A 23,376-nucleotide genomic window follows, 5' to 3' on the forward strand; every position below is an offset into this window, starting at 1 on the left:
ATTCCTGCCCACTCCATTCACCCAATGCCAGCTGTACACTGTGGAGGACAGGAAGGAGAAACTATGTGAGCACCTGCTCTTTTGTCAAGAAGATGTCCTCCCCGGGGACCATTGCATAAGACTCAGTTTCCCATGTAGGCTTCAAGGCCTGTGGTAAAAGTCCGAAACTGGACTAGGAGGTCCGTGCCCAGCTGCCCTCCAATTAAGCTCTGGACACGCGGGTAAGATCCAACTCGAGTTTATTCGTGTACAACGAAGGCAGCTCTGTTAACCCAGAGGCAGCGCAGATCAACGCTCTCCAGTTACATTTATAATCATAGTGTGGCTAAATAACTGACATCAGCCAAGCCCAGCACGCATGTCTGCTCATTATCAACTGAATTTTTACTGACCCCCCCCAAGCTTCTTCCCTGAGAGTTTCTGCAACTTTCTTAGGACTTATGACCCAATTATTTTGGAAGCACAATGATTCATAAGTGTGGGGTGAGTTGCTGTGCCAACAAGATAACTTATCTCTACTGTCCTAGCAGTTTCTCCTTCAATATGGAAGAAACAGACAGCAGTTTTAGGCCTTTGAGGAATCTGCTACGTAGGCATGAAGAAGCCGAGACGACATGGCTTTGCCTTAGTTATTTTCCACAGGCCTCAAAACCCTCCTGGATTATGGCCCCAGGGGCATCTGGATTCCACAACTGCGTCTACAACTCTGCCAGATGTGGGGCTTTCCAAAACCTCTCCCCTCTGCTCTCTTTCGATGCCACAGGTCACCTCCAGAAGCAGACTGATCCTACAGTTCTAACTTTTTAGCTGCTTTCAAGTTCTCCCCAGAGCTCGGAAAGTGCCAGTCAAGTCAGTCACCATCTAAGCAATGACCTTTTGCGGGGCTGGCCGGTGGCGTGGTGGAGCCAGGCCTTGCAGGGACCCAGCGCTGGCACTTCTTTATTCTGGGGACACTGTCCTCCTCTGCCACCCAAACCCCTCAGAATACTCTGTTCCCTCTGAGCTTCGCTGCAAATGAATTTTCCCATATTGTTGCTTGTTGTAAGACACTGTTTTTTTTCCTGGTGGCATCTTGAATGGGCCATTAAACCTATTAGCGTCACCATTTTTACTGACGGCCCCCCCCCCAAGCTTCTTCCCTGAGAGTTTCTGCAACTTTCTTAGGACTTATGACCCAATTATTTTGGAAGCACGATGATTCATAGGTGTGGGGTGAAAAATAAAAGACCTGCTCCTGGTGGAGATGAGAAGCGTCAGAGCTGGTTTGTTAATACAGGTCATCACAGATGCCTGAAGTTTTGACTCTCTTGGGGTGTAGCTATGGGGACTCTCATATGGGGACTCTCATATGGGGACTTCAAAATTTACCACCGCACCACTGCTGGCCCAAAACCTTTTGTTGCCTGAGGCAAAGAACAAGACAGCTCCCTCCTCTCCGGTCCACGTACAGAGGCTGACTGGGTTGAGAAGAGAATCTTACCACAGTACTGGTGATGGGACAGCATCCTCCACCACACCTGAGGCAGCAGACTAGATGAAGGTGTGGAAAATAACTAAGGCAAGGCCATGTTGTCTTGGCTTTTTTTTCGTGCTGACGTGGCAGATTCCTCAAAAGCCCATAACTGTTGTCTTTGTTTCTTCTGTACTGAAGGAGAAACTGCTAGGACAGTAGAGATAAGTTATCTTGTTGGCACAGCAACTCACCCCAGGCCTATGAATCGTCCTTGCAAAAAGTTACAGAGCGCTGAGAGAAGAGACTGGGGGTGATGGTCCAGTAAAGGTTTAGTTGATAATGAGCAGACATGCGCGCTGGGCTTGGCTGATGTCACTTATTTAGCCACATTATGATTCTAAATGTAACTGGTGAGCGCTGATCGGCGCGGCCTCTGGGTTGACAGAGCTGCCTTCGTTGTAAACGAATAAACTCGAGTTGGATCTTACCCGCGTGTCCAGAGCTTAATTGGAGGGCAGCTGGGCACAGACCTCCAAGTCCAGTTTGGAGCCAGTGTAGTGTAGTGGTGAGAGTGACAGACTGGGAGCCGGGAGATCTGGGTTCTAGTCCCCACTTGGCCATGGAAGCTTACTGGGTGACTTTGGGCCAGTCACAGACTCTCAGCCCAACCTACCTCACAGGGTTGTTGTTGTGAGGATACAATGGTGAGGAGGAGGATAATGTAAGCCGCCTTGAGTTCCTTGCAAGAGGGAGAAAGGCGGGGTATAAATGCAATAAATAAATAAATAAATTTTACCACAAAGGGGTCCAGGACAGGTTTCATGATGTACACAGCTCTGTCCTCCAACACAAGGGGACAGCTGGAGGAACTGCCAGCAGGCTGCCGCAGCTGCCCACAAGCATCTACCACCTGAGGCAGTTGCCTCGGTCTGCCTAATGGTAGGGCCAGCCCTTTTCTCTGCACAAAGCATGTGCTCTACCCCGAGCTGCGCTCCTTCCCCAGGAAAGCACATCTATTGATCTATTTGATAGCATTATATCCTGCCTTTCACCACCACACCTGCCTTTTCAGGGCAGCTCGCTCCATTTGGAAAGACAAAGCAGTCATAGCGGCAGCACGAAATCTTGTATGATGATAAGAATGGCAGGGGAAAAGGAAGAGTTGTTGTTGTTGTTCAGTTGTTCAGTCGTGTCCGACTCTTCGTGACCCCATGGACCATAGCACGCCAGGCCCTCCTGTCCTCCGCTCTCTCCCAGAGTGTGCTCAGGAAAAGGAAGAGAGCAGCAGATTTTAAAAATAATGCAGATGAGCAGTTTATTTATGGTTCAAAGGGTTTAAGGGTGCAATCCTATTCATGTTTAGACAGAAAGAAATCCTACAGCTGCAGGCAGCCATGGTGGCTGGGGCGTGCTGGGAGTTGTGGGACTTTCAAACATGCATCAGATTGCATCTTAAGAGGCCTGGGGAAATAAAAAGAGTTTTACCTTGCATTGAAATGTCAGGGAGGAGTTGGCGCCAGCCTCACTAGGGAGACACAGGGTACCTCAGCCAAAAAGACCCTGTCTCTGGTTGCCATCCACCCTACCTCAGATGGTGGGGGCACCTGGAGGAGAACATCCGAAGATTAGTTCAGTGTCTGGGCAAGTTGGTGGAGGTACCTAGGTCCTAAGCTGTGTAGGTCAAAGGCCACTGGGGTTTTAGGTATGAGAGTCTTCCTGCACTGGATTTCTTTGTTTCTGGGCTCAGCTCTGGCATATTTTCAGTGTCAGGCTTTAAAATCTGGAATACATGAAAGGATACAGAGCAGTCTATTCCAGGGCTCTCTCCGTGGTGGTGCCGCAATTACGCCACTCTCTGTCATGTGAAATCTTCCGAACGCCCCCCCCTCCGCATATTTATTTTTTAGATGAGCTGTGAAAACCTTTTTTTTATTGAGCGAGGCTTTTTAATGATTGATTCTCCCCACCCCCTTTTGCAGGCTCTTAGGGTCAGGTTTTCATGCCAGTCTTTTAGTGCAATACTGTGTAAATAATTTCCCACCATTTGTGTGACAGTTCTTTGGCTTTATCCCATTATTTGCAAACCGCCTTAGTAGAGGGCTAGGAGAAATACTTTTAAAATAACTTTTGAGGGGAGGAAAAGCTTTTTTAAAAAACCCAAATAAATGGAAAAGTGCCCCTGAGCAAGCGCAGAGTGCCTTCATCGCCTCGCTAAGGGAGTAGACTCAGGAGAGAGAGCCTTTTGCCCTCCCCAGCCCAGCGTCTGAAAAGATTAGCTGTGCGACCCTATGCATGTCTACTCAGAAGTAAGAGTTTACTATGAGTGTGTATAGGATTACCGATTTGGAGCACAATCCTATGCATGTTTAGCTCCCAGCACCCCCCAGCCAGAATGCTGGGAGTTGTCGGGCTTTCTTCTGTCAAAACATGCATAGGATTGCGCCCTTCACCTACCAAAGCCGCAATCCTATACCACTTACCTGAGAGTAAGCCGCATTCAGCTCAGTGAAACTTACTTCTGACTGGACGTGTATAGGTTTGTACACAATTCTATGCATGTTTAGACAGAGCAAAGGCCTACAGCTCCCAGCATTCCCCAGCCTGCAAGGGGGAATGCTGGGAGTTACCGCCCGGCAAGTCTGCGAGGGGGAATGCTGGGAGTTGTAGGCCTTTTCTCCGTCTAAACATGCATAGGACTGCACCCTACGTTAGAGAAATGGCCTGGGCGACATTTTGGAGGAATCGAAACAAAATAAACGCGGTTCTTCCCTGTAGGAGCCGCGGGGCTCCGCTAGGGGGCGGAAGAGAAGCGGCCCTGACGCTCTAGCGCGGTCGCCGGCTGCCGTCTCGTCTCCTCGCTTCCCGTTAGGTGCTTCCGGTTGGGGTCCTGAGGAGGTTCCCTGAGGGCTGCGCGGCGACGGCGGTAAGAGCGCCGGGGTCGGGGCCTCTCGCCCTGCAGGGGGAAGGGGGAAGGGGTCCGGGTGCCTGCATCCGCCTGAGGCGCCTCTTGCTTCGGGGGATTAAGCAGGGGAGGGGGCCTGAAGAGGGTCTTCTCATTTATGTAATCTATCTAGGCCCGCCTTTCTGGGTGACTTCTTCGTAAGGCGGCTTTCAGTGCGAAAGGGAGGGAGCATCAGAAGAGCCCTGCTGGATCAGACCCAGGGTCCAGCTAGTCCGGCATTCTGTTCACACAGTGGCCGACCAGCTGTCGACCCACAAGTGGGGCATGAGCGCGGCAGCACTCTCCTGCCCATGTTCCCCAGCAGCTGGTGGCCGCCCATGTTCCCCAGCAGCTGGTGGCCGCCCATGTTCCCCAGCAGCTGGTGGCCGCCCATGTTCCCCAGCAGCTGGTGGCCGCCCATGTTCCCCAGCAGCTGGTGGCCGCCCATGTTCCCCAGCAGCTGGTGGCCGCCCATGTTCCCCAGCAGCTGGTGGCCGCCCATGTTCCCCAGCAGCTGGTGGCCGCCCATGTTCCCCAGCAGCTGGTGGCCGCCCATGTTCCCCAGCAGCTGGTGGCCGCCCATGTTCCCCAGCAGCTGGTGGCCGCCCATGTTCCCCAGCAGCTCGTGGCCGCCCATGTTCCCCAGCAGCTGGTGGCCGCCCATGTTCCCCAGCAGCTGGTGGCCGCCCATGTTCCCCAGCAGCTGGTGGCCGCCCATGTTCCCCAGCAGCTGGTGGCCGCCCATGTTCCCCAGCAGCTGGTGGCCGCCCATGTTCCCCAGCAGCTGGTGTACATAAGCTTACAGACTGGCACTGGAGGTAGCATACAGCCATCAAGACTAGTAGCCACGGATAGCCTCATCCTCCACGAATTGGTCTCCTCTCCTTGTAAAGCCATCCAAAGTGGTGGCCATCTTGTGGACGTGAATTCCATAGTTTACGTATGTGCTATGTGAAGAAGTGTTTCCTTTTATCTGTCCTGACTCTCCCACCAACCTGCTTCATGGAATGACCCCACTGGGTTCTAGTATGATGAGGGAGGGAGAAAAGGGTCTCCTTATTCACTTTCTCCTCACCGTGCATAATTTTGTGCATCTCTGTCATGTCTCCTCTTACTCGCTTTTTTTCTAAGCGAAACAGTCCCACGTGTAACCTTTCCTCATAGGGGGGTTACCCCAGAATTAAAATAATTAAAAACATCAAATATAGAGAAACCAGTGATACAATAATGTGATAAGCTTTGGCTGGTGGGTGGTATAGAAATGTAATAGATAAATAAATAAGCAGTTCTGTGCTCCCCAGACAGAGTCGGGGGGAGGGGGCATAGGATACTTCACATTCCTGGGTCCAAGGTCAGAGACACTGCTCCGACCCTGGACCCAGTAGTCCAAGCTCCCCACCCCCTCCTCCTCGCAGCCAGCACAGAGAGAACCACACTGGCTGCCTCTCTGAGGTCACCAGACAGAGAGGGGGCATTCTTGTGGGTGGGGAGGGGAGCAAACTGGGGAGGCCAGCTTACGATGAATCCTCCGGCCTCCCCTGCCTCCTTCCCTCCCCAATGCCTCAGAGCTCTGCATTGGATGGTCATAAGCTTCCGACTTCAGAGGCCTACAGCCATCCCCATAGGATTGTGCCCTAAGAGGAATAATGGGATACAGCACAAAAATGTCTGCCTAAAATCGTCCCTGCACATCCAGATGGAGAGCCAAGAATTAAAGGTTCTCTTGAATAATGTTTTCTTCTTTAAATTTGGCATTTTATTGCTAAGGTTGAAGAAGAAGGAGAAGAAGAAATCAGAATGTTCAAATGATTCATTCTAAACTCAATCAGTTCGTAATGCATAAGTGTCTTAGGGTGCTGTCCTATGCATGTTTAGACAGAAAAAGGTCCTACAACTCTCAGTATTTCCCAGCCAGCCATGCAGGCTGGGGAATGCTGGGAGTTGTAGGACTTTTTCCTGTCTAAACATGCATGGTATTGAGCTGTTAGCTCAGTAAATATTTCAGAAATTAAATGCATGTAAAATATCATTTGATGAATGTAGTTTCTCAAATAGTTAATACATGTAGATGAATTTTGAGGAAATGTATCTTGTTAAGATTTAATATAATTGGTAAGTTTAGCTTCTATTGCAAAATCAATGATGAAGAAATCATATACTAAACTTAGATTTTAAATAGTTCTTTCTAAGATTAAAAACATAAACAGAGTTTAATTTGAGATGTGGGATCTGAAGTAGACAATAGTAGCAGACGGCACTAAAGAGCAATAATAGCAGAGGTAGGAGGGCTGGTTTACACGTAGGGAAACGAAATTAAATATGACCCACAAATTGCCTCCTGCCCCTGGAGGAATCTGTTTTGCCATGTGCATGACCTGTGAGTAGCTCTGAACAAATGAGTTCCTCTGGCACATGTGTGTGAGAAAAGTGGAGAGGCTTTCATATTTTAACATAAAAAAAGGAATTGTCCCCCAGCCATAAACGTATGTTCCACCTTATCTTATCCTTGAGAATGATTGTTCTGAAAGTAGCTTTTATTTGAATCCGTGTGAGATCAACTGATCTTTCCTCCTTTTTCCTAGACTGGCAGATTCTCAGGTTTAAAAAAAAATGTCATCTGACTCGAGCAAGAAACGGAAGCCCAAGGTCATCCGCACAGATGGAGGCCCACAGGAAGGCAAGAGGGGCAGGCCAGATGCTGATCAGGTAGCTTCGGGATGCTGGAGAGACTCTTGGGTGCTGTTTATAAGAATAACTGGGAAGCAGGCTGGATTGTGTATGTCTGTAAAATAAGCAGTTGGGTCAACTGTATTTTAATAGCAGGATTTTGAGTAGTAACCAAGTCTAATTTGGCTTCTGTTGAACTCAGTCAAAGTATAGCCCTTCAGTATAAACAGTATCAGGAACAAAAGGAAGAAGCAAAGGGCAGGCCTGCATTACTCATGATCGCAAAACCTTAACACACACCACCAGCCATATATGACATGGGGAAAGACTAGAACCAATGGCTGCAAGTTGCAAGAAGACAGATTTCAGCTTAAAAGTTAGGAGAAACGTCCTAACAATGAGAGCTGTTTGGCAGTAGAATAGACTTCCTCAGGTGGTGGTGGGTTTTCTTTTGCGGTAGATATATTTAGGCAGAAGCTGGGTGGCCATCTGTCAGGGATTCTGTAGCTGTATCAAGCAGGAGGTTGTGATTCCATGACGAATCTCCTAGAGCTTGATTAAGCTTCCCAGTTTTCCTGCTTTCCTGGGATTGCAAAAATGAATGGATGTTATCAAGCATCTTAGAGATAGGTGCCTGATGGAATCCCTTACTTCACAAAATCCCCTTCTAATTTAGCATAGTGGAGGCATGTGCTGCAGGTTGCCAGGCAAGGGTTAACATTTTTACCTCTGCCCAAATAAAGACAATATCTGGCAACAGTTCGGGAACTATTTAAAGGAAACTTTTAGCCACCAGGATGGTGGAAACATATCACAGAGCTGCCTACTGTCCTTGAAAGAGGATTATTTGAGGGATGGCTCAGAAATATGTAGCCAGTGTTCTCACCTGAAACCTTCCTCCTTGGGCTGGGAACTTTCAGCCAACTATACTAGCATCTACTGTAAGTTAAACGTGTTTTCTCCTTGCATTCTAATGTAGCATGGGCTCTGAAGCAGGATAAACTGGTTATTAAATGTGAAGGGTACTGATAGAGTTTTCAGCACCCAGGTACAGCTAGATCATCTACAGCTAGCTTGATATTCTGCTCCTAGAGCAAATGGATTGAAAAGTTGCAGAGAGTGCTTTATGTCTGCAGTGCCATCTCATTTCAAGAGGAGAGGAGGGCAGAACTTGCAAGAGTAATGCTTCCCTCTCTGTTCCCGATTCTTAGGATGCCAAATACTACAGCGAAGAGGCTGAGGTGGATCTGCGAGACCCCAACAAAGATTATGAACTTTACAAACAGACCTGCCAGGACCTTCAGAAGCTTATGGCTGAGATCCAAGAACTGAAGAGCAAAGGCAGCAAAGACAGCGTAAGGCATCTTGGCTTGACCAGAAGACTGTGCACGCGTGTATATGGGTAGAAAAGCAACACTGATAGATGTTTGAAAGAGAAAGGGGCGGGCTGCTGCACAGGGTACAGAGAATTGATGGGTATACAGTAACATCCTGTGTTTCCCCTCTGGTATTCAGGCTGCTGAGATAGAGGAGCGTCGCATCCAGAGCTGTGTCCACTTCATGACCCTGAAGAAACTGAACCGTTTGGCTCATATTCGGCTAAAGAAGGGAAGAGACCAGACCCATGAGGTATGGTTGAATCAGGAAAATGGAGAAAAGGGTAGAGGGAGTTTTAATGGCTGAATAGCTAGACCCAGTGATGCTCTCCAGAGTTCAAAATGTTTGTGCCACATATTGAAGCCTCCTTATTTAATACGTTTGTTATATTAACCTGTAATATGTTGTTTCTTATTGGTGTGGGGAGGTTTGCGCTTGTTTTAATGTGTTTGATGAGTTTTAATGTTTTAATTATAACTTTGTTGTTTTTTCTGTGTTTTATTGTTAGCTGCCTTGAGCACTATTTTTGGTGGAAATCTTGGATATCAATTTAACCTTCTCTATATATACAAATGGAAGTGTTTGTATGTCCTCGATGGACTCGAACCGTACATCTGATTATTATGAAACTTTCAGTATTTGTTGTACCTCTTATCTGGGACGGTTTTAAGCATAGTGAAATTTTTGTCTGCCCTCAGACACTCAACCTATATTACTAGATAGCTGCAGCAGGGTGCGGGGGAAGGGAGCAAGTTGCCCAGGTAATGGAATAAGACGTTTGGCAGTTGATGTGGAGGGAAGGGGAGAGAAGGAAGAACGGAGAAGAAGGGAGTCATGGCTGACAGAGCACAAGACAGCCTTCAGGAGATGAAGAACAAAGCAGATCCCTCCCTCAAAGGGCTATGGGGGTCACCATGGCAGGGGCTGTGCCGAGGGTCCAGGGCAGGAATAATGTGTCTAACTCTGGCAGCTGCGTAACTTTGCTTGAAGGCTGTATCCAACTCTGATAAGTGTGTAAGGCTTTGTTGTATCAGGGGCTCTTCCCAACCTGTGAGAAGCCGGATCTATTTGCTAGTTAATTAACAAATGGCAAACCCAGCCATTCCCAACCTGGTACCCCTCCAGATGTATTGCACTACAGCTCCCATCATCCCCAGCCAGAGTGGCCAGTATTGTAGTCCAGCACATCCTGGAGGTTGGGGAAGGCTGGGTTAACCTATAATATACATAGCCAAGGAAGGGGAAGTGTGGGTGTGATGCAAAAAAACCTTTCAATTCTTCCTCGTGTAGCATGTCTGTTCAGATCCTCCTGTAAGGACATACGAAATGACATCAGATCTAACATTCCAAAAACAGTGAGATCGTGTGTCTGTGTGCGCACGCGCGTGCGCATGTGTATGCACCTAACAACCAATACTGTTTTCTAACTCTGACTTCTGTGTTTTAAGAACCACACTTCCGCACGTGTCAGATGAAGTCATTTTGTATGATTGGTGGTAGATGCAAAGTATCTGTGATTTCAGTTAGGTCTTGTATGTTCTCACCAACTTACCACTCGTTGCTCGCTGTGCATCTTGGCTCCGTAAACTTCCTTTTTCGCTGCCTTGCATCTCAATGCTTCCGTTGTGTGTGTTTTTTTATTACAGGCAAAGCAGAAAGTGGACGCTTACCATCTGCAGCTCCAGAATCTGCTATATGAAGTCATGCATCTGCAGAAGGAGATCACTAAATGCCTGGAGTTTAAGTAAGATCAGCAAAGGAATGTGGTTGGAGGGTGGAAAGGCCGAACCTTTGTCCCTGGATGAGTGAGGCTCACAGTGAGAGAAAGAGATGATCTTCCATCCCATTGCAGTTGGGGAAGAGAACAGGAATTCGTTGAATGCCTGTTATCAGAACCCCCAGAAAAATGTTTATAATAGGCTACTACAGTGTTATCATTCCTCTCTCTACAAGGCAGAAATGTCCACATGGAGGAAGAAAGCAAGAGTCTTGTCTATCCTGCTGTTAAGCCCTGCTTCCCTTCACTGCTGTTGCTTCAGGCAGCTTATTGGTTCTGCAGCCAGCCCCATGTATCCCCTGGGGCGGGGGAGAACTTTGAGCCCTTTTCAAGGCTCAGCTCCTGAAGTGTCACTGAGCTATAGCCAACTGAGTATTGTGGTGCTTGAGGTCCTTTGAGTGAAGTGGGAGGGTCTTATCCCCGAGCTACCTACATTGCTCTTGGTCCTTTTCTTCAGGTCCAAGCATGAGGAAATTGAGCTGGTGAGCGTGGAGGAGTTTTACAAGGAAGCGCCTCCAGAAATCAGCAAGTCGGAGATTACGCGCGTGGACCCCCACCAGCAGACACTCTCCCGGCTTGACTGGGAGCTGGAGCAACGCAAGCGGTGAGTAGAGTAACCTGGCAGCCACCTTGCAGATCAGCCACTGGGTGACCTTAACCAACCACTGTTCTCTTCCCAGTATCCTTCCAACAGTAAACTCAGATGGTGAGTGCCAACAAGATTGTAGCTAGAATGGAGCCACTCAGAAACATGAGGGAGTTCGTGAAGGTGTTTGGGAAAACCCCAAGGTTTGCAGAAGCACAAAAAAAAGTTTAGAAGAGACCCAAGAGGGCAAGCCCAACCACCTAATCCAGTGAGGACTGCACATATTCATGGAATATAGCATGATAGTGAGAAAATAAAAAGTGGGATGTGGTGCACCTGATAGTAGGAAGAGTGGAATCCCTGCTTACAGGGAATGGCTGGCACCCGGAACAGGAGCGCTCCTGCTTGGTGGAGGATATGCTGCAACATTTTGTTGCCGGTCCTGCTTGTGGGGGGAATAATATTGAACTGCCTTAAAGAGCTGTTGTAAGGATTATGTGGAGTGCTTTGACCTCCTGGAATGGTTTATGTTGGGTGATAATACTTAATATTGAGCACTCTCACCACAAGAACCTTCCATACAATTTGAAGCTTGGTTTTTCTGAAGATCAGGGCTGGCTTTTCCCTCACCAGCTCAGGCTGCTTTATCATTCACGGGGAAAGGCGCTCCAGTTTAGGTTTTGCTCAAGATCCCACATGGTACAACAAGGGGTTCATAGGATCTAGTTTGTGTTTTTAGTAGAATCCCGAGCTGGTGCAAGTTAATGGGTTGGAGCTAAGGAACAGGGTGCCTCTGAGCACACGCTCAGCTCAGGAATCTCTTTTTATTACTAGAACTTAGCTCAAAATGTTTTCACACAGAAAACTTGTAATATAAATGTATTATGCAAATAAATATAGCTGGATTTATAGCCTTCTGTCCTATCGGTTTGAGGAGAATAACTACACTTTGGTCCTAAAACCCTACACATTTCTGTCTCCAAAAGGCATGCCCTCTTGAGTTTAAGTGATGTAAGGCTGCAATCCTATGCATGTTTAGACAGAGAGAAGGCCTACAGCTCCCACCATTCCCCAGCCTGCATGGCTGGCTGAGGGATGCTGGGACTTATAGGCTTTTTCTCTGTCTAAACCTGCATAGGATTGTGCCCTAAGAGGCCTTGCAAGTAAATCTGAAGTAAGTCTTCAACTCTGAGACAGCCTCTGAAAGAACCTTGGAGCCCTCCATTCAGGAAACTTGTGAGAGCAGCATCACAATGCCCAAGGGTGATAAAGATTGCAAGACTGGAGCTCTGTGTCTCCCCTTCAGCCCCTGCCACACATGCTTTCTGAATTGGCATCTCTCTCCAATTGGCATCTTTGTAAAGATCGTTGCTTATCAGTAACTATGAACCTACTTGACCCAGGCTGGCAGAGAAGTATAAAGAAAGTCTGGCCAACAAAGAGAAGATTCTTAAAGAGATAGAAGTGAAGAAGGAATATCTGAGTAACCTCCAGCCTCGGCTCAACAGTATCATGCAGGTATGTTGTGAGACAAGATTTTGTGTGTGTGCTGTTGTTGCTTCATTCCAAACATAGGGTCTAGAAACCTGGATATCTCAGTTACGGAGCATGGGATGCGGCCGTCAATACTGAATCTGTAAGCTGCCACAGAAGCCTGAAAATGTAAACTTTTTTTTTTTTTTTAAGTGCTAGCCCTCATCAATGTAGAGGAGAAACTCTGAAAGTAAATGAGCAGTTTCCATTTGAGACTTAGAAAGCAGTTTCTTGGTGGGCCGTTGTCAGGGTGGACACTGTGCCCATAGAATCCCAGAGTAGTTCTGATTCTGAGGAAGAGGAGTCGCTCCTGGGAGAGGAGCGCGCTCCTCTTTCCCAGGGCCAACAGCTGACGGAGATTCCTCCCACCGGCATTCCTAGCTTAGATAGCAGTCCTGGGAGTGACAGAGCGCGGGAAGCAGACTTGATGGACACGCGACGCCGATGCAGACAGCGGCGCCAAATGGAGGGCGCAGAAAGGAGGCGTAGTGCCCGGTTGGCGCGCAAACAATGGCTGCGCCCAGAGGATCCAAGGGGAAAGGGGAGGGACTCTCCCTAGTCCTTAAGTTCAGGGGTCTGCCAGTAATTCCCTTTCAAACGGGGACCAACTGTTCCAACGTAGGGCATAGGTACTCTGCTGCTCCTATCTAGTTGCTAACGGTAGAGTCGTTAAGTTGTAAAAGAGGAATAAAGCTTTGAAAAGAATCCCTTGGTCTGTGTCTGGACTTGGCTACTGGATTAGACTGAGAGAGGCCTCCACAGAGCCCTTGACAGCTGTCTTCACAAGCCCCAGCCCTTCCTTCTGAGATCTTTGTAGCTTTCCATCCGCTGCACTATGCTGGGGTTCTTTTACTGTATATGTTGTTGGTTGCCCATAGTTCCCCGTCCCTAAAAAGACAATGTGAAGCTAGAAAAGGGCAAGCTCAGGGTGTCGGGGCCTCTTCCCTACATGAAAAAGCCAGTACGTGTGCAGTTCTGACTGAGAAAAAGGATGTGATAGAGGCTTATGAAGTTATGAATAGCTGGTGTAGAGATTTTTTTCTCTCTCCCTCTCATGATACTGGAACTTGGGGACACCCAATGAAGTTGCCCAGCGGTAGGTTCTGAAGAGAGAAAAGGAAGGACTTCACCCGCCCAACTCATAACAAATTTAAGGAATTTACTTCCACAAGACGATGGTCACGAGCATGGATATGTTTTTAAAAGACTTATTTTAATTGCTCAAGATGGTGAGCAATCGTTAAAATGTATCCGATAAAACACTAAAACAGTACATTGAGTCAACCATGACAAAATTGCAGCATAAAAATGGTGTCTTTGGAGTATCTTGGTGCCAGGGCTCGGGTGACTGCCTCAGTGCAGGTGGAATTGTAACAGTGTCACTTTTGGTCTGTCCTCTTTCCTGCCAGGCTTCGCTCCCTGTCCAGGAGTACCTCTCGATGCCTTTTGATCAGGTTCACAAGCAGTATGAGACAGCCAGACACCTTCCTCCGCCCCTCTACGTTCTCTTTGTCCAAGCTAGTGCCTACGGCCAGGCCTGTGGTGAGTTACCTGAAGTTGGCCGAGGTGGGGGAATTTGAATGCTTTGTTCTGAAGGGGGAGAGAGAACCAATTCCACAGCTCCTTGCAGAAAACGTAGCTTATCTGAAAGCTGTCAAATGACGTTTTTTGTTCAACTGTCAGTTGGAAACTCTCCTGTGTGCTTTTCAGCTCCCCCTGAGTGTGCAGGGTGGGGTGTGTGTGGAAGAGTACAGCCGAGCAGCTGTCTGAAACCCGATGAAGCTGCTGTATTTGAGAACCTCGTTGGGGCTTTCAGGCTGCAGCCTATGAACCATCAGTTCCTCTTCCCTCTTGAAAATTGTCTTTGAAGAGTCCGTGTGCCCAGGCCCTGTTTCTGCTGGACATGGATGGGAAGGGGACTGTACAGGGCCTTAGTCCTGCTCGTGCCCTCCGTGTGACCATAAGGTCTAAAAAGTGGTGTGCTTTCCTTGCCGAGGTTTCCTTGCTAAGAAAGCCGAGGTTCTTAGCTGAATTCTGTGCTGAGGACCACACTGTGGCTTTTCTGTGCTCCAGAGAATCGTGGCAGGCTCACAGGCCTGGTAAGGCTGGGAGTAACTGCTGTGGACTTCCTCTTTCTGAACATACACCGCAGTGTGTTACTACTACTTTTCTCCTTCCTCCCCCCCTTATCTGTCCTCTGTTCTTCCCTCCATCCTGTCCCTTTTTGTTTGTTTGTGTTTTTTCTTTTTTGGCCAACCTTGTTAGCTCACATGAAACCCTTCGCCCTTAGGCAGGGTGAGTACCTTTTTTTTTCTCGCCTAAGAGAGCTGCAGTTTTCTAACACATGTCTCTCCCCAAGCAGAGCTTGCAGAGATCTTGGGGAAGCATGAGGAACAGAATTCCTTCCACCATTTGACCTTACACAGTAGATCAGCCTTTCTCATCTTGGTGCTCTTCAAATGTGTTGGGACTGCAACTCCCATTATTCCCAGCTGGCTGGGAATGATAGGAGTTGCAGTCCCAACAGTTCTGGAGGTAGGGATATATACATTTTGTTAAATCTATCCTGTCTGTGTTTCATGGATTGTCCTGTGTCTTTTGTTCCATTGTCTACTCATTGATGGAACTGAATTTTTTAAGGGATGTACGAGACATTTATTCCTGTTTGCATTTGTGCAAATGCATATTTTCCCCAATCCCCTCCCAAAAAGTAAAAAGCCAGTCCGCAAGTCCGTGCGACTCAGAAAAAGCCAGTCCATGGTGGAATCTGCAGGTCCATTTCATAGAGATCCAAACCCATTCTGTTGTGGATTTCTCTGACATCCCTGCCTGGAGGGCAGCAAGCTGGGAAAGGCTGCAGTGGATCTTCAGACCTGATGACATCCCCAGGGATCCCTGCACTTTCTGGGAGCTCCTTTAGCGCTCAATGGGAGCCACAGTGCTCAGATATCAAGTTCTTGATTCTGCTCTAGAAGGCATTTTCTGAGTCTTGGACCTCAACCCCTTCTATTCCTGTTAGTTGAATTAATATTTCTCAGACTCTACAAAGAAATGAATTAATATTTCTCAGACTCTACAAAGAAATGCGGGGAGCGTAGTGTCTTTAAACATGTGCAGAGCATCCTCCCCTCAGGGCTCTGAGCTTCCAGGGTCAGGGGTCCATCCTTCTGATCCCACTTCAGTCCTGGCAGCAGCTTTTGCTTCTCTAATTAACCCCTGAGCTGCTGGCTTGCAAGGTCCTGGCAGCATGTTGAGTGCTGCTCAGTGGCTCACCCTGTCATCCACAAAGCCATTTTTCCTTTGTTTGGCTGCCATTTTGGCTCTGTGCATACTGCTTTGTTCAAAGGGCCCCTGTTCTCATGCAGTTTGGCGCTCCTGTTTGGAAGATGACCATCGTCCAGCAAAGAGGGCTTGTCTGGTAGAGAGTCTTCCTCATCCCTGTCATTGTCCTGCCCCTCAAATGGCAGCCTTTGAATGGGACCAGGAAGTCAGGGCTGTGTGTCTACTCTAATCTTTTCTTAGTTCTACGATTGTGTCACTTGTTCTCTGTTTCATGTGACTGGTTGACTTGCATGCTTTTGGTTTTTCTCATTGCCACATTTGATCCTCTTTTGTATAAACTAGGGCTGGTGGGTTTAGACTTGCAGGGGGCAAGAGGTGAGCAGAAGCAGAACAGGACACACACTCCCCTCCCCGCATCTCCTCAACTTTTAAAGCTTTGAGCAATGTTGTCTGGCTCATTTAGATCCTTTCCCTACAGCCCAAAGGGTTTGGAAATGTGCTTGACAAAAAAAAGGATGTTGGCATACCCAACTGGTTTTGCACCTTAACTTGGAGCGCTGGTGTGGCCATGCAGCGTTTGGGTTACTAATAGTGGGCTGGCTTTGCAAGTGACCAGCATTGGGCTCCAGTTACAGGTTATCAGGTAGCAGGTTTGGAAAAGATCTCTGCTTGAGTCCCTAGAGCAGTCTTCCCCAGCCTGGTACCCTCTAGATACATAGACTGCAACGAAGTATTCACAACTGCAACTACCATTGGCCATGCTAGCTGGCGCTGATGGGAGCTGAAGTCTGAAACACCCGGAGCACGCCAGGTTGGAGAAGGCTGCCCTAGAGAGCTGAGTTTGGATGTTTCGGCAAACCTGGTTTCCGCTTGTTATCGAATCAGTCTTTATTTTAAGAGCTTAGCATGCTTTACTAAATGAGGCGGATCTCTAGGGGAGATGTGGTTAGTGGTTAATGGCGCTGTCTCTTTCACAGATAAAAAGCTGGCTGTGGCTATAGAAGGAAATGTGGACGAAGCCAAAGCTCTCTGCAAACCTCCAGAGGACTCTCAAGGTAAGGGATGAACTGCGAGCTGCCTTTGTTTGCCACATGACTCAGTAGTAGAGCACATGCGTTGCATGCAGAAGGTCTCAGGTTCAGTCCCCAGCACCTCCAGTGAAAGGATCTTGAGTAGCTAGACTGAGAGAGCTTTTGGAAGTCAGTTGGAGTAGACATCTCAGGACTAGGCGGACTTCCGGTCTGACTTGTGATTGTTCACAGTGTGATGGACAGTGGGTTGTTGGGGAACAGCACCATTCTGAGTTCACCCCACCAGTCTTGTGTGGATCCAGAATACAATTAAAATAATGTACGACGTGGAGAAAATGGAGACTTTTTCTCTTCCTCTCATAATACGGCAGCCCGGGGTCATCCAGTGAAGCTGAATAGTGAGAGATTCAGGACAGATAAGAGGAAGTCCTTCACAAAGGAGGAGAAAGTTATCAATAGCTGCTAGTCCTGAGACTCTGTGCTACTTCCAGGATCAGAGGCAGTATGCTTCTGTACACCAGTTGCTGGGGAACATGGGCAGGAGGGTGCTGTTGCACTCAAGAATTGCTCATGGGTTTTCCGTGGGCAGCTGGGTGCCACTGTGCGAACAGAATGCTGGACTAGATGGACCCTTGGTCTGATCCAGTGCAGCTCTTCTTATGTTCTTAAAACTTACAGTTAAGTGATGGAGTTCGCTACCACAAGATGTGATGGGTGGCCACCAACTTAGATGGCTTTAAAAATGGCTATCCATGGCTACTAGTCATGATGGCTATATGCTATGCCCAAGATCAGAAGCAGCATCCCTCTGAATACCAGTTGCTGGGGAATAACAGTGGGAGAGGGCTCCTGCCCTGCTTCTGGTCTTCCCAGAAGCATCTGGTTGCTTGATTACTGCAATGCGTTGTACATAGGGCTGCCCTTGAAGATAACCCGGAAGTTTCAAATAGTGCAGAATTTGGCTGTCAGAATTTAAACTGGCACAACCATGTTTGGTCTTATCACACCAATTTTAAAAGAACTGCACTGGTTGCCTGTTAGCTTCCGGGGTTTCTACTTGAAAGCCCATAACAGATTGGAGCTCAGATGTCTGGAAAGAGGACCTCTGCCCACATCAGCCAGCCTGGGTCCTAAGATCTTCGGCTGAGGTCTTGCTCCAAGGGTCTTCCTTACCAGAAGTATGCTATGTAAGTACAAAGAGAGGGCTTTTCCAGTGGTGGAAGCCCAGCTTTGAAATACCCTCCCTAAGGACTAGGCACATCTGATGCCTACTTTACAAGCATTTAGACACCAAATTAAGGCATTCTTATTCAACCAATGTTTTAAAATGTATGTGATGTCTCAGCATTGTGTTTTGGTTTTATTTTTTGCCTCATACGATACTGATATTACTCTTATACACCACTCTGAAATCTGAGTGTGTTTATGTGTTGTATGTAAATGGTTTTTTATATTATGTTGCAGTATTGTATTTTTTAGTTTTTTAATCTTCGTAAACCGCTCAGAGAGCTTTGGCTATTGGATGGTATAGAAATGTAATAAATGAAATGATATGAGGGGCTGTAGCTCAGTGGCAGACCCTGTCAAGGGCTCCTTGGAGGGCTCTCTCAGTCTAATCCAGTAGCCAAGTCCAGATGCAGACAAAGGGATTCTTTTCAAAGCTTTATTCTTCTTTTACAACTTACAACTCTACAGGTAGCAACTAGATCTGAGCAGCAGCATCCCTATGCCCTAAGTTGGAACAGTTGGTCCCCGTTTGAAAGGCAATTACTGGCAGACCCCTGAATATAAGGACTAGGGAGAATCCCTCCCCTTTTCCCTTGGATCCTCTGGGCGCAACCGTTCTTTGAGCGCCAACCGGGCGCTTACGCCTCCTTTCTGCGCTCTCCATTTGGTGCCGCTCTCTGCGTCTGCACCGCGCATCCAACCAGTCTGCTATCGGTGCTGGGTCACTCCCTGGACTGCTTTCTAATCTAGGAATGTTGGTGGGAGGAATCTCTGTCAGCTGCGGGCCCTGGGAAAAAGGGGCGCGCTCCTCTCCCAGGAGCGACTGCTCTTCCTCCGAATCAGAACTACTCTGGGATTCTATGGGCTCAGTGTCCACTCTGACAGACCCCTGCCTTGCACGCCGAAGGTCCCAGGTTCGATCCCTGGCATCTCCAGTAGGGCTAGGAGAGAATCCTGCCTGAAATCCTAGAGGGCCGTTGCTGCCTGTCAGTGTTGACAATATTGGGCTAGATGGACCATGGGTCTGACTTGATATAAGGCAGCTTGATCTGATGACACGCGATAGAAAAAGGGTTTTCTAAATAAACAAATCTGGTTGGCTACAGCGAGAGACTGGATGCTGGACTAGGTGGACTTTTTGGTACGATCCAGCGGCAGGGCTCTCCTCCGTTGCTCTTACGTTCGTTTATTTGGATTCACAGATGATGAGAGCGATTCAGATGCTGAGGAGGAGCAGACCACAGTAAGAGTTCCGTCCTCCTGTTGCCCATGGGATTGGAGGGAGGGGCTGCCATGTGATCAGGAAATACTGCCTCCTCCTCTCTTGGAGTCATGGCAGAGCATACGGGAATGCTTTCATGTGTAATGTGTGTCCCCCCACACACACACACAAATTAAAGACAGAGGCAAAGAACCTCTTTTGTATTGCATTGCTATCATCACGGGTGGCGAGAGACAGTCTGACCTATTGGGGCATGGGTGATGCACTTACAAACAGACCAGCTCCTGGAACTGCTTTGCTTTATCATTCCGTTTTGGCTCCCCCCTCCTCTTGTATGGGAGAGGTGGACGCAGAATCTTTAAACCAGGTTTCTCAAAAGGGAGGCACTCTTCAAAGGAGAATGGAAAGGTTGGGATAAACAAATGACTGTGTTTGTGGAGGCAGATGGGATTGGTAGTTTCTTGTCTTTCCTGCTGAAGATCTCACACTTGAGCTTCAAAGTACATGGCTAGGACAGGCAATGACAGAGCAGAGTACATCAGCTCTGGCGCAAAGTCACAGTGAAGAAGTACAGGTTTGCGGAGGAAAGGGGCTGGAAAAGGAGGAGATTGACTATGCTGTGATTTTGCCTTCCCTCCTCTAGAAACGTCGACGCCCAACTTTGGGGGTACAGCTGGACGACAAGCGCAAGGAGATGCTCAAGAGACACCCACTATCGGTCACCGTTGATCTCAAATGTAAAGGTAGGAGAGCGTCACGGATCTGGCAACAGCGGTTATCAGCAGCTCTCAAACTGGCCCCTTGCCTTGGTACACTGGAAGTCGCAAATCTAGCTTCTGTTGTCCCCAAAGCCAGTCTTTGCCAGTCTTCCTTGCTAAGGAAGAAAAGGTTTTCTTGTTTACATCTTTAATGAGAAGCGCATCCCATACAACATCAGCTGGAGACAAAACAGATCATAGGAGAAGGTGCCTCCTCTGGAACATACTTGGTCCTCTGTCTTAATTCCAAAGAAACGTTAACAGCGGAGAGGAAGGAGTGGCGGAACATGTGGGGATATCGGCAGATCCCGGGTGGGTGAAAGGGTTGAGGAGTGGGGAGGAGAACTGATCTCCAGAAAGCGAGTCTCCCTGCTCCCTTGTCACTGGAACACCCTCCCAGATCCCCTTGACTCCAAGGCCTGAAGGCTCTGTTTTTAGTTTTCCAGACTGATGATCAAGAGAGGGCTCTGCAGTCTGATGGATTCCTAAAATGCCAACTGCAGTGCATGCGGCCATGCAGAACACACAGCCCCATATTTCAGGGCATCGCTGAAGGGGGAGGGATGTCTAGGAGATCATGTGGTGGGGGCCTTTGTGAGGAGGCCCTTAGTTGCAGTGCCTTGACCATCTTTCACCCTTCAAAAAGGATGTCGGGGGATTGCGAAAATTCAGTATATGTGAAAATCCAACCCACCCTGTCATCTAAACCAGTTTTCTCCAGCCTGGTGCCCTCCAGATGTGTGGGACTGCAACTCCCATAATTCCTAACCAGCTTGGCCATTGGCTGGGAATTATGGGGATTGCTGAATTAAGGGCGCTGCAGTTGGCTGTGCTGGCTGGGAGCTATAGGAGTTGCGTTCTAGCATCTGGCATCTGGAGGGCACCAAGGAAGGCCAGTCTAAAAGAATATGTGATGTGAGGTGTGTACCCCGTAAGCGCTGCCGGTAATTTATAAACCGAGATGAGACTTGTATGGCTGTGCTGGTTATGACATCAGACAGGGTGGGCATGGCTGGCTAGCCCTTTTTAACCCTAAGTATTTGCTTCCTGGTCCAACACAATCCAGCATGGCACAAGCTTGAATCCAAACTGTTTCCCTCCCCTGTTGTCATTTTCTTCCTTACAACTAGTCAGTTCCCTCTTGCAATGGGCAAGAGGGCTGTTGTCTTTCCCCCCTCAGGGTCTAAGCGTAATTGAAGGTTGCTGCTGTAACCCTTTTTTTTTCTCCCCCGCCCCCTTTCACAACTTGATAAATCGCGTTCGCCTTCCTAACCTCCTGTCCTTGGCTGTGTGTTGTTGCAGATGGCAGCATGCTGCTCCTGACCTTCTACTATTTGATGAACCTCAATGTCATGACAGTGAAAGCCAAGGTGACTGCAGCTGTGGAGATGACCATGCCGATCAGCGCTGGGTGAGCTTTGGATGGCAGGATGCCGCTTAGATCTCAGGTGCTGGGTTCCGCGATGGAACTAGAGCTGTCATGAGATTGACTACAAACCAGTTATTGTGGTTCTCTAGAGCAGGGGTGGGCAACTCTGGAGAGTCCAGAAGCCACTTTCCACCGCCCAGACTCCTACAGGCTGTGCTCCTGCTGCTGCATTGTCCAAATCTGGTGGCACGGCAGCAAAAAAATTGGCAGCTTGCCACCGAAATTTGGCAGCAAACTGCTTGTTGTTGTTGTTCAGTCGTTAAGTCGTGTCCGACTCTTGGTGACCCCATGGACCATAGCACACCAGGCCTTCCTGTCCTGCGCTCTCTCCTGGAGCATGCTCAAGTCCATATTCATTGCTATCTATGTGATGCTATCTATATAGCATCAATATCTAGATAGCATCAATATAGTGATGCTATCTAGCCATCTCATCCTCTACCGTCCCCTTCTCCTTTCGCCTTCAATCTTTCCCAGCATCAGGGTCTTTTCCAGTGAGTCTTCTCTTCGCATTAGGTGGCCAAAATATTTGAGCTTCAGCTTCAGTATCTGTCCTTCCAATGAGCACTCAGGGTTGATTTTCTTTAGGACTGACTGATTTGACCTCCTTGCAGTCCAGGGGCAGATCCTTTAAAAGGACGCATTTAGCTTGAAAACAAGCTAAATGTGTCGTTCTATATCATCCATAGTGTTTTGTCACCAATTTTGGCAGCAAAGAGCTGATTTTGCGGCGGCAATTTCACAGGATGGTGGGGCTGCAGAAGACGGGGGGGCACATACAGCCCGCTGGTGCATGTCGCCCACCCCCGCCCTACAGAACCAATGTAAAGTCCAGCTTTTTTTCCTGCAGGAAAAGGAGAGAATATGAAATGTTCCTGGCTATGTACTGCTTGTCTAGGGCCGTGGTGGCTTAGTGGTTAAGATGCTGAATTGCAGACCGGAAAGTCAGCAGGACAGCAGTTCAAGACCCGAGTGCTGCGTCACGGAGTGAGCTCCCGTCTTCAGTCCCAGCTTCTGCCAATCTAGCAGTTTGAAAGCAAGAAATTGCAAGTAGATAAATAGGTACCGCTTCGGCGGGAAAGGTAACAGTGTTCCGTGCACCTGGGTGTTCAGTCATGCCGGCCACATGACCACGGAAGCATCTTTGGACAGCGCTGGCTCTTCAGCTTAGAAATGGAGATGAGCACCACACCTTAGAGTCGGACACGACTGGTTGGGGACACCTTTACCTTTTTATGTACTGCTTGAGTTGTCTCGCAGGAAGCAGCAAAGAGGTCTCGACATATATGACACGACTTTATCCATCTAGGACCTGTATTATCTACTCTGAGATCCTGAAAAGCCAGTGCTGCCAGGAAGACAGGAATCTTTTCTGTCCCTAGAACCTGAGCTCCTTTCAACTGTGAAGGTGCCAGAGACTGAACCTGGAACCTTCTGCATGTAAAGCATACTGCATGTTGGCTCCTGTCCTCGCACAATGTGGTGGTTTTGAACTCTGCATTGCAGTCATTAATGATCGTAATACCTTACAGCTCCATAGTGTTTTCCAAGTATTGAACATGCTTCACATGATATTGTCGTAATCCTTACACTATGGATGTAGTTCCCCAACCTGGCTATTGGCCATGCTGGCTGGGAATGATGGGTGCTGCAGCCCTACACATCTGGAAGGCACCAAGTAAGTATGATTTCTCCATATTGCATATGGAGAACTGAGGCTGAGTTAGTGGTTTTTCTTAAGGCCACCTTGTGTGTGTCGTAGCAGAGGGGAGATTTGGACCATAGAGTCATAGAGTTGGAAGAGACCACAGAGGTCATATAATCCAGCCCTTCCCAGTGTCGGATCTGCAATCCAACATGCCGCTATAGAATTCCTGTCAGATGGTCATCCAGCCTCTGTTTAAATACATCCAGAAAGAGAACCCACGACTTACTAAGGCAGTCTATTCCACTGGAAAACTGCCCATGCTGTTAGGAAGTTTCTCCTAATTTTAGCCGAAATCTGCTTCCCTGCCATTTCCACCCACTGGAGTAACAGAGAACAAGTCTGCTCTGTCTTCTGCATGACAGCCTTTCAGATATTTGAAGACCAC

At 48.2% G+C, this 23,376-nt stretch overlaps 1 protein-coding gene across 2 annotated transcripts in view; it reads left to right on the top strand.

Moving 5' to 3' along the window:
* The first annotated feature begins 4,324 nt into the window (after positions 1-4,324).
* THOC5 (THO complex subunit 5) overlaps positions 4,325-23,376 on the top strand; it is a 42,106-nt gene continuing 23,054 nt past the window's right edge. Inside the window, exons 1-12 of one of the 2 annotated variants that reach the window (XM_084819382.1) lie at positions 4,325-4,376; positions 6,977-7,100; positions 8,273-8,416; positions 8,577-8,690; positions 10,085-10,182; positions 10,673-10,819; positions 12,205-12,319; positions 13,744-13,876; positions 16,594-16,671; positions 19,077-19,117; positions 19,740-19,839; positions 21,157-21,265. In XM_084819382.1, coding sequence (XP_084675508.1) covers positions 7,005-7,100; positions 8,273-8,416; positions 8,577-8,690; positions 10,085-10,182; positions 10,673-10,819; positions 12,205-12,319; positions 13,744-13,876; positions 16,594-16,671; positions 19,077-19,117; positions 19,740-19,839; positions 21,157-21,265 — 1,175 coding nt within the window. In that variant the 5' untranslated portion in view covers positions 4,325-4,376; positions 6,977-7,004. Of the gene's footprint in view, positions 4,377-6,976; positions 7,101-7,860; positions 8,003-8,272; positions 8,417-8,576; positions 8,691-10,084; positions 10,183-10,672; positions 10,820-12,204; positions 12,320-13,743; positions 13,877-16,593; positions 16,672-19,076; positions 19,118-19,739; positions 19,840-21,156; positions 21,266-23,376 lie in introns of those variants that run through there. The other variant, XM_084819383.1, reaches the window with a different exon arrangement.

Source organism: Heloderma suspectum, chromosome 13 (assembly GCF_057233095.1).
Source record: "Heloderma suspectum isolate Gila_16-S chromosome 13, 16-S_ref, whole genome shotgun sequence".
Taxonomy (NCBI): Eukaryota; Metazoa; Chordata; class Lepidosauria; order Squamata; family Helodermatidae; genus Heloderma; species Heloderma suspectum.